The sequence below is a fragment of the Hylobates moloch genome, unplaced genomic scaffold, assembly GCF_009828535.3.
Source record: "Hylobates moloch isolate HMO894 unplaced genomic scaffold, HMol_V3 SCAFFOLD_11, whole genome shotgun sequence".
NCBI classification, from domain to species: domain Eukaryota; kingdom Metazoa; phylum Chordata; class Mammalia; order Primates; family Hylobatidae; genus Hylobates; species Hylobates moloch.
The window spans coordinates 78,442,096-78,458,523 of NW_026652286.1; the positions used below are offsets into that span (position 1 = coordinate 78,442,096).

At 35.7% G+C, this 16,428-nt stretch overlaps 1 protein-coding gene across 7 annotated transcripts in view; it reads left to right on the forward strand.

The window, feature by feature from the left end:
- GRIA4 (glutamate ionotropic receptor AMPA type subunit 4) overlaps nt 1–16,428 on the forward strand; it is a 392,397-nt gene that overhangs the window by 340,900 nt on the left and 35,069 nt on the right. For all 7 annotated transcript variants that reach the window (XM_032167274.2, XM_032167270.2, XM_032167275.2 and 4 more), the window contains one exon: nt 2,591–2,838. In XM_032167274.2, coding sequence (XP_032023165.1) covers nt 2,591–2,838 — 248 coding nt within the window. The remainder of the gene's footprint in view (nt 1–2,590; nt 2,839–16,428) is intronic.

Consider the following 16,428-nt stretch of genomic DNA (forward strand, 5'->3'; position numbering starts at 1 on the left):
GGCAACATGGCATTCCTAGTGGATTCTGTACTTGAGGGTTTGGAATCCAAGTACTCATCTGTCCTGGAAGGACACAGAATCATTGAAATTTTCTAATATGAGGATTCTGTTGCCAGAAGTAACCTGTCATTGCCTAAATACACACACACACACACACACACACACACACCAATCTTTATATCATGAGATATTTTTTCAAGTGTTAATAGCATAAAAACATTACAAAAAATACTAAAAGATGTCAATTTCCCACCTTGATATTTATCAACATTTGAATATAAGTTACCAGCCAGGTGTGGTGGCTCACACCTGTAATCCTAGCACTTTGGGAGGCCGAGGCGCTGGATTACCTGAGCTCAGGAGTTTGAGATTAGCCTGGCCAACATGGTGAAACCCCGTCTCCACTAAAAAATACAAAAATTAGCTGGGTGTGGTGGCGGGTTTCTGTAATCACAGGTACTCAGGAGGCTAAGACAGGAGAATTGCTTGAACCTGGGAGGCAGAGGTTATAGTGAGCCAAGAGCATGCCACTACATTCCAGCCTGGGTGACAGAGCGAAACTCCATCTGCCCCCTCAAAAAAAAATGAATATAGTTACCATAAAATATCTTTTTCTTTGGTGTTCAAGTTTGCAAATCAGTGATTGTGTGGTTTATTAGTTAGGTTTATTGATTACTTATTTCCCAACTTATGAAATCAAAAATTTGAATCCCACTTTTATTAATTTATTTCTTTGTCCACCTGAATAATTTGTCTTTGCCCAGGTATTCAAGTTATATGTTGATTAGTAAAGAACTGCCTCTTGTTGAATTCTATATTTTGGTAAACAAAGGAAGTTCAATGTAAATAAATGTACACACTAGTCAGCACTGAGCCTCACACAAAGACATAAGTCTGAATGAGGTCTTCATTTTTTTTGGATTCAGATACAAAATTGCAGCCCCTTGTTATTGAAAACAAATGCAGTTGCACCAGACAAGATTCAGGCTTTTCTTTTTTTTTTTTTTTTTCTTTTTTTTAGAGGGAGTCTCACTTTGTCACCCAGGCTAGAGTGCAGTGGTATGATCTTGGCTCACTGCAACCTCTGCCTCCCAGGTCTGAGCAATTCTCGTGCCTCAGCCCCCTTAGTAGCTGGGACTACAGGCATGTGCTGCTACGCCCAGCTAATTTTTGTATTTTTAGTAGACACGGGGTTTCACCATGTTGGCCAGGCTGGTCTTGAACTCCTGATCTCGTATATTGAACTTTATGATCAGGTGATCCACCTGCCTCAAGCTCCCAAAATGTTGGGATTACAGTCTGAGCCACGGCACCTCGCCAGTGCTTTTCTATATTATTAAATATATCTTTTGGAGACATTTGAGTTCACTAAAAATGTATGTGTGAACGAAAAATTTAATGCAAATGTAGACAACAAGAAAAAGGACCTGGGTAAATTAAGTAGTGAGAGTAATGTATTAATAAATAGAGCTCAAGTAGACAGAAGTAATTTACAAATATAAATAAGTTTCTTGGCTGCAGTCAGGGGATTAGAATGACCAACTCCCTAAAACACAAAATTAGAAAATAGGAATCACTTCTCTTTAAAGTTCAATATATGTTCTATTTGAAAATTTTCTCAGGAAAAGTCTAAAAATGTTTCAATCAACCTAGAGTTTGATTCTTGTGTTAGGGGTATTTGGTTTGTAAGCTATACCAGGTTTTGCCTCTTCCTTTGGTGTTCAATTACTGACTTGATATGGACTGTATTTTTTTATATATCTTACTAGAATCATGTACACTAAAATTTGGGGGCAGAAAAAAGATAAAAATAAAATAACAGCCAGACATGGTGGCTCACACCTGTAATCCCAGCACTTTGGGAGGCTGAGGCAGTAGGATTGCTTGAGATCAAGAGTTTGAGACCAGCCTGGGCAACATAACAAGACCCCATCTTAAAAAAAAAATTTTTTTTTAAATTAGCTGGACATGGTGGCATGCACCTGTAGTCCCAGTTATGCAGGAGGCTGAGGCGGGAGGATCTCTTGAGCCCAGGAGTTGTGGGTTACAGTGAGCTATGATCATGTCACTGCACTCCAGTCTGGGCAACACAGCAAGACCCTGTCTCTAAAAAATCTAAAAAAAAATAAAATAAAACAACAACCCTCCTTGTTTGTTATAACTAAAATACAGTATTAAAAGGAATTTTAAAAACTTGAAATAAAATCATAGCTTTTTTTAAGTTTACCATGAATGTGATATAAAACATGATTTTAAATATTCAAGTCTCTTCATCGCAGTCTACATGGAAAAAAAACAGTAATAGATTACTATTTAAGCAGGTGAGTGTGGTAACTGTTATGGCAAGAGGTTTGGGCTTCTTCAGATATCACTTTTAAATGTCTATCATTTCCATGATTTCCTTAAACAGTGTTAAAAGGCAGTTTTCCAATTTGAAAAGAATAATATTACTATTATGTTACTCTATGGCAAATTGGAGTTAGAGAGCAATGGAAAGATACTAAAACGCTTTATTCTTATCTTGGTTCAGTGAATATTAACATGTTGTTCCCTTCTTTCCTGTATTTAATTTTATTTTAATTTCCTCCAGAGATCAAAAATAGCAGTGTATGAAAAGATGTGGACCTACATGCGATCAGCAGAGCCATCAGTGTTCACTAGGACTACAGCTGAGGGAGTAGCTCGTGTCCGCAAATCCAAGGGCAAATTTGCCTTTCTCCTGGAGTCCACTATGAATGAATACATTGAGCAGCGAAAGCCATGTGACACGATGAAAGTGGGAGGAAATCTGGATTCCAAAGGCTATGGAGTAGCAACGCCCAAGGGTTCCTCATTAAGGTGGGTGGAATAGTATAACAATATAACATGTGTTGTTATAGTATTCCACCTTCCCTGATGTGCCTGAGAGAATTATTTTGTTTTGTGTGTGAACATGGTATGTTTGTTTGTTTGTTTATTTTCTTTTTCTCCATTTCATATATTTTGGTCAACAATCAGGTAATTTTTTTTAATTTTGGAATAATTAATCCTTGTTGACATATATCTTTGAAGGCCATATAAAAACCAAACTGGTTGAACACTAGCTGCTTCCAGTGGGCCTAAGGCATGGGTAGCATATGCTTCTTTATATCTCATCAAATTGTTTTGGCCACTAATATCTACACTATCATCATGTCAGTGATAATTCTACATTTTATCATTTTTTTTAATTATGCCTGGCCACTAGTCTCTGAGTAAGAAGAAATTAACCTCTTTCTAGCAAACCACTTTTTTTTCCATTTCAATATTTTATTTATTATGGCATCTGTCTATTTGAGATTATCTTGAGGTTGTATTCATGCTAAATTTGAAATAACATCTATTTATAAAAGCAATCATAGAGGAAAAAATGAGCTCTGGTTTTATAGTGCTTACTCAAGTCACACTCCTGCCTATTTTAAAGGGAGTGTGGTGTAAGTAAGATCTGTAAAATTAGACCCAATGGCAATCCAAAAATGCTTACAGATAGACCCCTGAAATGTGGTTAATGAGCAAACCATTACACGTGTGGATTAAGTGAGACTTTCATTCTTATGGAAATATTGGTTAAATCTGCCCTTTTCATCCTTTTGGTCCTGGACATAGAAAATTCACATGTTTATGTCCAGGAGGCAGAATTTCCTCTTTTCCTTAAGCAATAAAGGCTGCTGTTGAATTGATGGGGCTGGATCCCATCAAAAGTGATGATCGACAAATTACTCTGGTCTCAGTGCTGCTTAGGAGAAATGTATACAAAGCACAGATTCAAGAGGAAATCAGAATCTTTGCCAAAGGACTTAACCAAGAACCTGATCTTAAAAAGTGATGCCTCTGGTAAGCCACTGAAAAGTGAAGGTAATGAGACCTGTATAATTGCCTAGTACAAATGAAAGCAATATAAATATTATAATTGTTTTCATTGGTTTCAAAAGGGTAACTGCAATGTGCTTTGATATGTGTGTTGGTTTGGGAAGGGTTGAGAGAGATAGAAGAAACAAACACCAGTAATGGAAAAGGTTGTGTTAAACCAATATATTGTGTTAGCAAGCAACACTGTAATAATTAGTGAGGGGTTTTATGGTATGTTACAAAAAGTACAATATTAAAAAGAGATACAACAAAACTAGCTAGTAAAGACAAATTTGGTTATGGACTGTGGCAATTCTGAAGTCAGACTCATTAACATAATTCCATATGAAACTGAAGAAATGTGCAGGGAGAAAGCCAAACAAATAAATTATCCATAATATATTCTACCCAAAAACAATTTCAACCATTCAGAAACTTAAACTGGCATCAGGTTGTTTCATCTTTGAGGGTTTATTTTGTGTGATGCAATATGAAGAATATGTAATTTCAATGAGGCCAAGTAGTAAATAAATCTCTGTTGAAGGTGTGGTTTTTGAGAGCACCTTAGCGTAAATAATTTTTTAAAAATAGGAGGGGAGAATGCAATGGTGATTGATATGTAGATCAGTGTTCAGACTATTGATTACATTCACTGGATGTCTCTCTTGCACTTAATTAATTCTCTGTGGATATAGCTGCCTTGTCCTCTGTCTTGTGTCTACTGATAACGTCAAGCTTCAGGGACTGAATTTGGCCTTCAGTGACGGGTTCGCCTGACTCCCATTAATGGCAAGAGAGTTCCCTCTTAAATGTGCCACTTTGTCAAATCCACACTACAGGGATTGTTTGGGGAAAAGCTGAAGGGCTTCATCTGTCCAGAACTGTACAATAATCACCCATTGGCTTCCCCCTCTTTTCCTGTCCTTCCCTGGACCTTGTTAATGAGGCAATTGTTAAATTCAGCTTCCTGGATGGAGAGTTTGTTTATGCACTTTGTTTTATATATGCCACAATTTCCTGAGCAAGCTGGCTCCTGCATGCCAAAACCACAGTCATTTTGTCCTGCCTTTGAGAACACTGGAAGGGCACTGAAGGCTGACCAGCATGCACCCTCACCCCACCTCCTCTCTGTCTCATCCTCAGCCATCTAAGCAGGAGACTCATCAGGCTTAAATTCTCATTCTTATCCAACTAGGATTCTTCTGTTTCAAATGAGGCAAACTAATACAGAGATGGACTAATAGTCATCTTCCGTATAAATGATTTAGTTTGTAGAAGCAAATTCAAAATAATTGTATTCATCAGAGCAAGGTCAAGAGGACATACCTGTATCAAATTCTTTGAAACCTTTCTGTCTTATTCAGTTCTGTAGAGACTTAAGTCTGTTTTCCAAAACAATCTATCTTTTTGTAAATCAGGTCTTTAGGTTAATAGTTATGGATGTAGTGAGACTTCTGTATTGCATTGTCATTAACAATGGCTTTCTCACAAACTCTGCTATTCAGATTCATTAGGCAACGTGAGACTTTAAGCAAAAGAAAACAGTAATCTGTCCTATTTACACTTAAACAGAGAATGCAGACAAATGACTAGTTATGTTACATTGGTCTAGAGAGTTTTAAATTTCCAGGTCTTGCTGTATGTTTAAAGTGCTTCAGAAAAAATGTCACAGAAAAGAGGAGAGAGTATGACATATAATCAGAATTGAAAATTAGGACTTGGGTCTTTAATGCAGACTTTAAAACAAATGCAGTAAGGATCATCTCAAAGAGTAGATCTGTAACTGGACTGAAAAATATCACAGCAGTGATGACTAGCACCTGTCTTTACAGTAGAAAATGATTTACAGAGCTCTTTACTGTTCAGAGACTTTATTTCAGACTAGTGTTTGCTGGACATAACACAATTAAATTTAAAACCACTGATCTATCACTTACTAATAACAATGGCCAGAAATTGTTGGTTTATTGTATTTTAATATAGATTCTCCAATTCTCAAGTGACAGAACAATGCTAGGTATATTGATCTGGAATCTTTTTTTCACAGGCACAGTACAATTTATACTTCTATCAGTGCCATGGTTTTCTTTCTCCTCCCTTTCCCAGTCCCCTTGGCAATCTGAAACAATTGTGAAAACCTTTCTCTGGTTGAGAAATGTCCAAAGGTTGTTTTAAAATATACAGTTTTGATGGCATTGCAATGGAATGTAAAGTTTAGAAGAAAGAAGAAGTATATTTATTTTGACTTTACTCTCAATACTATCAACACTATCAACTTTAATATACAAATTGATTATAATATAGACATCTACTATACTATAGTATTTATGGTATAGTAAAGTTGCATATGTTACTGTCAAAATACTATCAACTTTGCCATAGTATCCATACTACACTGGTTACTAGACTATTGACTTTACTACGTAATAAATAAACCTGTTAAAGGTTCTTTGGAGCGAATCATCATTTGGTTGGCATAGATTTACTATTAAGTAGCTGTTAGATGAGAATACCCCTTTTAAAGATATTCATAGTATCTAGTGTCTGTAAACACCTCCGGACAACAAAGCAGTGGGTCATATCTGAACACTTCCTCTGGCCCTTAGAATGATTTGTATACTTGGCCCTAATGTTTGAAGCCAAGTTAAAAACTCTAGTCACCTATACTTTTATTATTCAACAGTGGTAATTCCCATTCAAACTTTGCCTCCTCTAAAGAGGTTTGTGGAACTGTGTCTAAAGTAAAACAAATGTTCTGTCACTGAAAAAAATAAATAAATAAAAAGATGCTTTAAAAGAAAGCAGTTCCAATAGAACTTGCATCAGGGGGTGAGACCTGGAAAAAATGAGGCCCAGTTGTACTTGGCAATGCCAAGTTGCAGGAACCCATGGCAACAGGAACCGATCCATTGAAACCAAGCACATCATGTTTAGGTTACAACAGGCAACTCAGAGCCCCATAGCAATAGCACGGCAGGGGGAGGAAGTACTCAGCATGGGAATTAGAATACCACATCTCTCACTGGACTTTTCCTTTCAGTATTGAACAAAACTACTGGCCTCATAAGACACTTGGCCTTAGCCTAGATCTACATTGGAGTGAGTAGAGTTCTATGTAGGTCAAATTATTTTTCTTCCACTTTGGAGAATTTGCTGGGGCAGGTGTATTAAACTTTGTAGAAAATTCATTTGTGAAAAATGTATTATTCTAAGGAGCTACTTTCACATATAAAATTTGTGGGATATATACTTTAGTTCAGGAGTACTTAGAAGGTTTATGAAGTACTTAGACGGTTTAGGAAAAAGTAGTTTGCTGGATATTTTGTGTGAGAATAACATTTTAGTCTTTTTTTTGGTATTATAAACAAGTCTACTGATAGTATTTAAAGTAGATACTAGAAAAATGTAAACATACAGAAATCTAAAGCTGAGTACTGAGTATCCTTTGGCCTCAAATGAAGAAACTTTTAACATGCCTTGTGGAAATTAGTTGCAGTGGGTTGGTACACAAACACATTTATTTTAACTATTATGAAAAGAGATGTATCTTTGCTTATGAATACCCTTCATTTTAGTGCCATATTAAAAGGTGCTATAGATAACTTATGTTTTGTAATCCCATTATATTTTGAGATACAGTTTGTTTGGCTAAGGATTAGACAAACACACACAACAAAAATCATTTGCATCTCTCAACATACACACACAAACACACATAAATCTTTTCTGAGATATGCTTACAAGGGCTACCTAGGTTGCTATTAAGTATACTGGTGTTTATTGTGTGTACCAAGTACTCTGCATTTACAAACTAAGACATGGCATGGTAAAGGTATCAACGCTACTTGTGTCCCAGGGAAAAATAATTGCACAGTAGAATCTATATACTGCATTCCTCTCTTTCTAGATGTTCACTATACTAGGAAGGATGAAACTTACCAGGGCCATTTTAAATTCTAAATTTTTCATTTAAATCCTATTTAATTAAAAGATAACTAAAATTACAACTCCTCATGAAGAAGGAAACAAATGTTGCTTGTTTTCTACATTTCTTTAAGACTCACAAGGCATAATACATGTTCGTGGTTCTTCCCATTAGTTAAAAAAAAATGCTAAAATGATTTGCCCTCAATCTTTTGACAGTGCATTCAACAAATGACTCCTGAGTGAGTTCCAACTGAGAATTTATCAGGTATTTTTTAAGTCGTTCATTCTTGAGATGCTTTATAGCGGCCTGAGTAGGTAACACCAAATTGAAAAGTTTCTATATTCAAGGGTTAGCCTTCTGCTCTCCTTACCACTACACTTAGAAGTTGTATTTTAGTAACTTTCCTGGGAAAATGAGTAATTTGTATCCATTTTAGTTTCTAGCACTTCAAAGGGGATCAAATTCGACAAGATGAAACTGCTACCAAAATGTTTGGCAGTTTACTTAGAAGTAACCAAAGTAGATATGAATGCATGAAGCTTCCGTGCTATTCCCTTTCTATTTAATTGGCCTTGATTTCCTCATTCTAAGCATTCTCTGGACCCATATTTAAATTCCCCAAGAAAGATATTTTTTTTTTCTGCTGTGCATACTGTAGATTCTGACCATGGTGGCAAAGCTACTCTTCAGCCCTGTCTATACTAAATTATTAAAGAAAATACGTCAGATTAATTACTCTCCACTATAGGATCTCAGGTTATAGGATCATGACTTCTATAAAGTGGCTTACATTCGGTTCATGAGTGGCTCTCAATTTATCTTCAGAACAGCAGCAAAAGTCAAGTGAAATATTCACTATTGTTGTTGTTTGCACATCATTTGTGTTGGGTTCTATTCTCCAGATTGACGTTCCTAAAGGAAAGAGTGCCAGGAAGAAGGCACCCTAGGTGGCCTCAGCACAGGCTGAGCAGAAGGAGGAACCATTACCTTCTTCTGAGAGACCTTAACTCTTACATTCACTCTTACAACAGGCCAAGAAGAGAAGCATTATAATTACACTGCAGTGGACTCCTCCCCTTATGATCCCAGGGCCCTCTTAGCTGAGAGCGTTGCGGTAGAGTACGGAAGGACTGAAGAACAGAGGAAGGCACTGGGCACAGTGGCTCACTCTTGTAATCCCAGCACTTTGGGAGGCTGAGGCGGGCAGATCAGTTAAGGTCAGGAGTTCGAGACCAGCTTGGGCAACATGGCGAAACCCTGACTCTACAAAAAATACAAAAATTAGCCAGGCGTGGTGGTGCACCTATAGTCCCCAGCTACTCGGGAGGCTGAGGCAGAAGAATCACTTGAATACAGGAGGTGGAGGTTGCAGTGAGCCAAGATTGCACCACTGCACTCCAGCCTGGGCAACACAAGATCCAGCCTGAGCAACAGAGCAAGACCCTGTCTCAAAAAAAATAAAAATAAAGAATAGAGGGAGGAAGTAGCTCTTTATATTTGCAATAGGTAGACATGTAGAGAATATTTTAGACAAACACATGGAGGCACACAACACAGAGCTTTGGAGGGAGTTATGGTAATCAGGTTTACCATAAAAATCCAAAATGCCTATAATACAATACTATAAATAGCTCACTTTATTGTGGATATATAATCTACCCTTCAGTGAAGAATTGTATATGATGCTGCTTTAATGCAGTTTTATGCTAATGATAAACATTTACTTGGTACATCATAAGTAAATAATGGTTTTCTGCAAAACTGAAAATGTACTCCTTTGTTTCAGCACAGCATATGGGAAAGCACTCATCCACAACTTTAGGTGTCATTAGCTTCCTTTTGTCTCTAAAGATAGCATCAATCAAGATGGGGCTAGTTTATGATTCACATTTAATGAAAAAAAAAAGGTAAAATAGTTTCCTAGTCATTTAGAATGAGCTGGAGAATAGCAATGACTCTGGCTTAGAATTATATTCCATTTTAATTTCACTAAAAATTAGAAATTGTAGCTCATTTATTTTAATGTTTGTTCCTCTCAAAAATAATCAATCATTTAACTCTGTTTTCAAAATGAAATAACATACATCTGAGATAACTGACACAAACATACAGTATCGTACACCACCTGACAACATCTGAATAGAAAATTGCCATTCAGCTCTTCAAAAAACCTAACCCTGGTCCTGAGTCTTCTCAGAAACAAGCATTATGTTGGTTATGAGAAGATTTTGTAAATAATTTTTATATTAACAGAAGTTAGAAATATTGTGAAAATATTGTTTATCCTCCCTAGCATCAAAAAAGTCTTTTTTTATGATTGAATGTGGTTTCTTTTAAATGGACAAATTCATACTTTATGAAAATCTAAAAATATTTATTAACAGATGTCCACAGAATGAAATATACTTTCAAAAAGTTTGTGAAGCCATTTTAATATACACCTTTAACATCACACAATTCAAAAATAAAGAAAATTGAAAGGCACAACAACATCCCTAGTATCTAACTCCACCTTTCAACGTACACAATGCTGAAGCATTAGAGAAAACTATCATTTTAAATACCATCAACCACACAAAGTCATATTATATCCTGTTGAAGTAAACTAGATTTTATTGAGCTTTCTTTTTTTTTTAATTCTGGTGTACTCAATGAAGAAACTGACCCACAGATAAATTTTTACAGAAATGTTAAAAATTCAATCTGTTTTCTTTAAGTGCTAAATATTTGGGAGTTAGCCATAACAAGAATTCAACTGGAGTCAATCAAACAAATGTGACACAAACAGCTTCCGACTTTCAAATGCAGTACGAGAGTATATAGCCCCCTTTCTGTTGTTGCTTCACTACAGAGACCTATATACAAACTGGCAAGAGCTACCAACAGGGCCTCTGCTGTTATAGAAGAGTGATTGTTTTATATTTGGTCCTGATAGATATGCGGCCTCTGAATATTTCGTTTTGAAATAATAACAGGCCAAAATTCTATTAGTAACTAAGAAAAGACATCATCAGCTCCCTAGTCCCTAAATTCTCATCTTTTCAGGCATTTGCAACTAGAACCACAAAAAAAAATCATAAAAGCATTATCAGCAAGTATACCTATTTTGCATTGCTAGTGCCTTTAGCATAAAAAGTAATTTTTTTTCTTAAAAAGCATGAGGAAATTTAAAATGAAACCACGTATCCAGAGTCCTAAGACAGTCCCCTAACCTTTGGCTTATATCCGAAACTAGTCAGAGGTAAATAGAATTGAATAGGATCCAGGAAAAGTTGACTTCAGATTGTCTCCCAGAGGAAAAATGGCATAGGACCAAAAAAAAAAAAAAGTTGATTTCTACTAAGTGATACAGTAATAATATTGTATAAGCCATAGAATTAGTTAAATACATCATTTAATTTTCTTTCCAAATTGTCCACTTTTAAAAGATTATGCTTAAATTTGGCTCATATAAACACCAAAAATTACAGAGCAGCATATTTAAGTGAAACAATAATAGTACAGTTCAGCATTATAGTTTTTGAACCACTTCCACATATATATATATTTTTCACTTGGTATGTTAAACCCTCTTATGATATCATTTTATTATAGAGGAAGGCACTGTATAATAGACTTACGTGACTTGCCCACAGTCCTACAGCTAAGGCTAGAAATGAGATCTTCTGACAATCTCCGGTGCTCTTAAGGGAAGAGAACAAAAAATGACTTTTTAGTATAAACATAGATTCTCTCTGAAAACTTATTAAACAGTTTTTGTGATGCTTTCATGCTGCAGTTTTGGCAACACATAAATTCAAGGCATATTGAAAATATCCACATAGAGCTCAACTTCCATAAATTTTAGCTTATTTTAAAAACTAAAACTCTCGCTGAGTTGAAAAAATTATATAGCTTTCAGGTCAACACAAAGAAAGATTTTACAATTAAAACTGCTTCCCAAAAATGGGGGGAAATTGGCTTATGATACCCAACATCCGACTTGTTCAAGTAAAAGTAGAAGAGATTCTCACATCTCCTGGACAGGAAACAGTGATGTTGACATCTCTATTTCCTTCCCACTTTGAGAGTCTGAGATTCTGAGTCTTACCCTAGGCTCTCTTTAGGAAAACAACAAAATTCTCATACCTCTTTGAAGTTGCAGACACTTAATAAGACTGAGAAAAAATTCACTCTCAGAACTTCTATAAAAGCTCAGCTGGTTTTGGAATTTAAGTAAGTCACTTCTTTACTAAATAGCTGCTTTTATTGCAGCATATCTTTGTTGTGAAATGGAAAACTATTTAAGGAAAGCACTCCTCTGTAAGAACCAATATAGCTAGAAATAAATGCAGGTCTTGTATGCCTGTAAAAACAGACATTCAAAATTGTATGCTGACATCAAATGTTTGGCACGGTACAAATCTGACAAAATTCATTAGATTATATAAAAGAAGGAATAAAACAGCAAAAGTGAAGCACAGGCCTATAAAAGGACTTATTTTGATTTTTTTAGAACAAAACTTCTATTTCCATATCTAGATATGATTTTAAAAATTGATCCACATAATGTGGTAGCCTGTGGTGTTTCAATATGAAATACTTGAGAAGGTGATTACTAAGGGCATCATAATAACCCTAACAACTTCAGCACTACCTAATTTCTTTTTCATTTTTCTCCTCATCACAAATAGCAATCACTTTATGCCCTGAAGCATGAAGACTTCACAGCCACTGTAATTTTACCCAATCCAGGCAGTATACCTATAGTTATTCTTATTCATAGATTCCCAGATCATTTCTAAATATAAAGATATTGTCTTCAAAACTCTGTCATATAAGTGACTACCATGGATGAAACAGGTGTTTCATAAAATACAATTTACTTTTTCCCCCCATTTTAAGCACAGCTTTACCATCTCTGCAGGTATTTGTTTCAGAAAAACAGGAAATAATCTCTCTCTCTCTCTCTCTCTTTCTATATATGTATATATATATATATGAATTTATAATGTTTCATAGATAAAAGGGCTGGTTTGTCAAAATAGCCATTTTCAGAGTATTTATTAAAAACAATGAATGAAGTTAGAGTACCAAGGAAGAACAAAAAGGAAACCACATATATTATAGTTGGAGGAATTATATCATGCCATATTTGTATCATGAAACTTTTAGACGATTAAAGTTCACAGGATAAATCTAATACTAAATAAATGGTAATAATAGTAGATGGAGACAAGGTATCATTGTATAACATAGAATCTGCCATAAAATGTTTTTTCCCTGCACATTTTCATAATGGCTGTTAGAGTAATGATTACAACATCCCTCTTTTTGATATCTCTGGAATATACTTTGACAAACTGAGGTTCCAAAGTACATCCATTATCTCACCCGATGTCATTTTACTTGATGAAGAATTTTAATAAGTTACCCAAAGTTAAATAAAAATAGCACATGATCTTGTATGGGTTCAGGCTCATTCTTGGTCTCCACTCTCCTTCATGTCTCACAGAATTCAATCAGTTGTCTGGTATTTGTTTTTTTATGGGAGCCAATCACCCACCATCTCTGAAATTATGCCAAAGGGTAACTAGGACCTGATTCTAAGCTCTGTTAATTAGACAGTAGCCTCAACAGAGATAAAGTAGTTCAAATAAGAAAACACCATATCAGAGACTACATAAATGAAAAAAATAAAAAGGAAATAAAAATTTAATAACTACTATATAGCACACCCATATATACTGGAATTTGATCCCCCTAACTCCTTGTAGTTGTTGCTTTTATCTTCATCTGGACAGATGCTGCTGCTGCAACTCGGGTTAAATAGCTGACGAGTGACAGAAGTGGAAGTGGAGCCCATTACTGTCTAGGTCCCAAGCCCATGAGCCTCTCACTATGTTGCGTTGTTTCTCTCCAAAGTCACAGAATCCTACTTAGAGACAAATCAAGAAAAAAACAAAATCTCATCTTTATTTCCCATTGTGAAAAAATACAAGCACATACTGTCTGATAATATCCATTTCTCAGATGTTTTTCTAGCTCTCCCAACTAATGACCATTTAATTCCTTTTTTATTTTCACAATAATTATTGTTCATATCAGATTTAGTATTGCTTCAATCATGGTGCTGCTTGTAGCACTATCATTTTACTCTCAAAAAACAAAAGAAGGTCAGGGAGATGAGCTGAGAACACCCCAACATACCCCTTCTTCCTAAGGAACTCCAGGTGCTCACCATGATGCACCCTCCATTATTCACTCCAGCTGAAAAAATTACCCAAGTCATGCCCTTCTGTGAACTCCTACTCTAAGCCAATCTTCAAGGTATTAGAGCTCTTTGGCAAGACAAACTGAAGGACAGACACTATTTTTTTCCTCTTACACAGCTAATGTTCATTCCCCTTTGGCTTAATTCTTAAAATGGGTTTTAAATTCAATTCAGTGAAAGCCCCAGTATATCAGACATTTGGTAGTGTCTTGTGAGACCTGAGGAAAGGGTTGACCAGAACTGAACTTGACTTTAATACAAGACCATGTTCTATTATTGTTTAACTTTGGGTATTTCTCCCCTAGGAGGAGGACAGAGGAGAACTAACCAGCTCCAGGACCAAGGTAAGAGGGGAGTTTTCTTTCAAAAGAATGGCTTCCATCCATTTGAAGGAAACCCCTCCCCCACCTGTTTTTTAATCTCTTTTTCTTTATACATTCATATTTTTTAACCCACCAGCATAAGGAAACCAGCTTGCCACTTGTGCATAATAGTTATTTGAACATTCACTTACAAATGGTATAGCAGGAAAAAATAAAAACTTTCACACAAGTCATATCAGTTATATGCTAATGCATTTATGTTTTCTATCATCATTAAATATTAGTACTAGTCTTCCATTAAGGCTTAGATACTTGCATAGGCCTTAGAAAGTTTTTATCAGCTGTTAATTTCTCTATTTGTAAAATATACTTAGTTACTACCAGCCAAACCGTCGTGGTCACAAAAACACCAAAACTAAAATCCAAAGCATTTTTATACACAAATATATCATTATTAAGAAAAAAATAATAAAATTAACCACTAATATCATTTTAATGATACATATTTGGAAATATGATCAGTCTGGACTTTTGGGTTGAAGCTATACAAACTTAATGAGATTTGTAAGGTGCCATAGGAAAACTGTGGTTAGAAAAATAGGAGGAAAGGGAGGAAATAACACTGTGTTGAGCATCATCTCTCCATGCTTATACACCCTCTTCCCAGGCCTCTTGTATATTTCTTTTAATGGTTTTCACTATAACCTCTCACTTTTTGTGTTGCTGTCCATAGAAATCATTAATATTTCCTGACTTTGGTATTCTCCTTCAAATTGGTCTTTCCACAGAGGAAAACCAAGAGGAGAAACAAGTGAGAGAATTTAAAGGGGCAGTGCAGTGGCTCACACCTGTAATCCCAGCACTTTGGGAGGCCAAGACAGGTGGATTTCTTGAGCCCAGGAGATTGAAACCAGCCTGGGCAACATGGCAAAACCCTGTCTCTACAAAAAAATAGAAAACAATTAGCTGGACATGATGGTGCATGTCTGTTGTCCTACCTACCCAGGAGGCTGAGGTGGGAGGATTGCTTGAGCCTGGGAGGTAGAGGTTTCAGTGAGTTGTGATCATGCCACTGCACTCCAGCCTGGGTGACACAGCCAGACCCTGTCTCAAAAAAGGAAATAAAAGTTAAATTAAAAAATAAATAAAAACATCTAGAAGTTGATATCGAAAAAGAAAAATAGACCATAGGGATTATGAAAGGCACCAGCTTCTAGATCCTATTCAGCAATAATTATTTGTTATCATTTTCCTCCAAAGAAGCTAGATCTTGTGTGACTCAAGTAGATTTTAGGAAAGTTTTAAGATCAGGTAACAGAGACACTTGGGACTCAAGAAGAAGAAAATTTTAGGAAGGGAGAAAAAAAATGTACCAAAAAAAAACGAGAATTCAGGCAATTTGTTGCCAAAAAATAAAGAGTCATCGTCTTCCAGTAATACAGGTCTACCATTTTGTTACAAACGTGTTTAGAAGCCTTGCATATCCTTAAAGTTGGATTGTTAGAGCATGTAATGAAAGAAAATCCTTTCCAAAGGATACATTTTTGTTAGAGGTTACTGTTTTCTGAGCAGAAACAATAGTGGCTATGTGATTAGGAACTTACATGAAAAGACTCATTCAAAATAAGAAATTCATTTTAACATCAAAACATAATATCTATTTATGTAGATAAGTATATTATAATGGTCATCAAATCCAGAAACTTAAGCATTAAACTTTTAGCTCATGGCATATTTTGTTGACTGATTGTCTGATAAAACCTAATTTTGACTCTCTCTCTCACTGACTTCTTTAACGAAAAGTACAGGATATATCTGAATCACATTATTTATTCTTAATTTATTTATCCTGAAGATGCCAGGCATACGGACTCTCCACTGAAGCAGTCATACAAAAGAAGGAAACTGTCACAACATTGTTAGTGAGCTCTTTATGTGTTAGAATTTGATGTTTACATGGACATTTGTTATATCAGGAAGATTTGTTGTACTTTGAATTCTTATAAAATACTTCATAGAAATCTCACTCAAGGAAACAATTGGTGGGAGTTCTACAG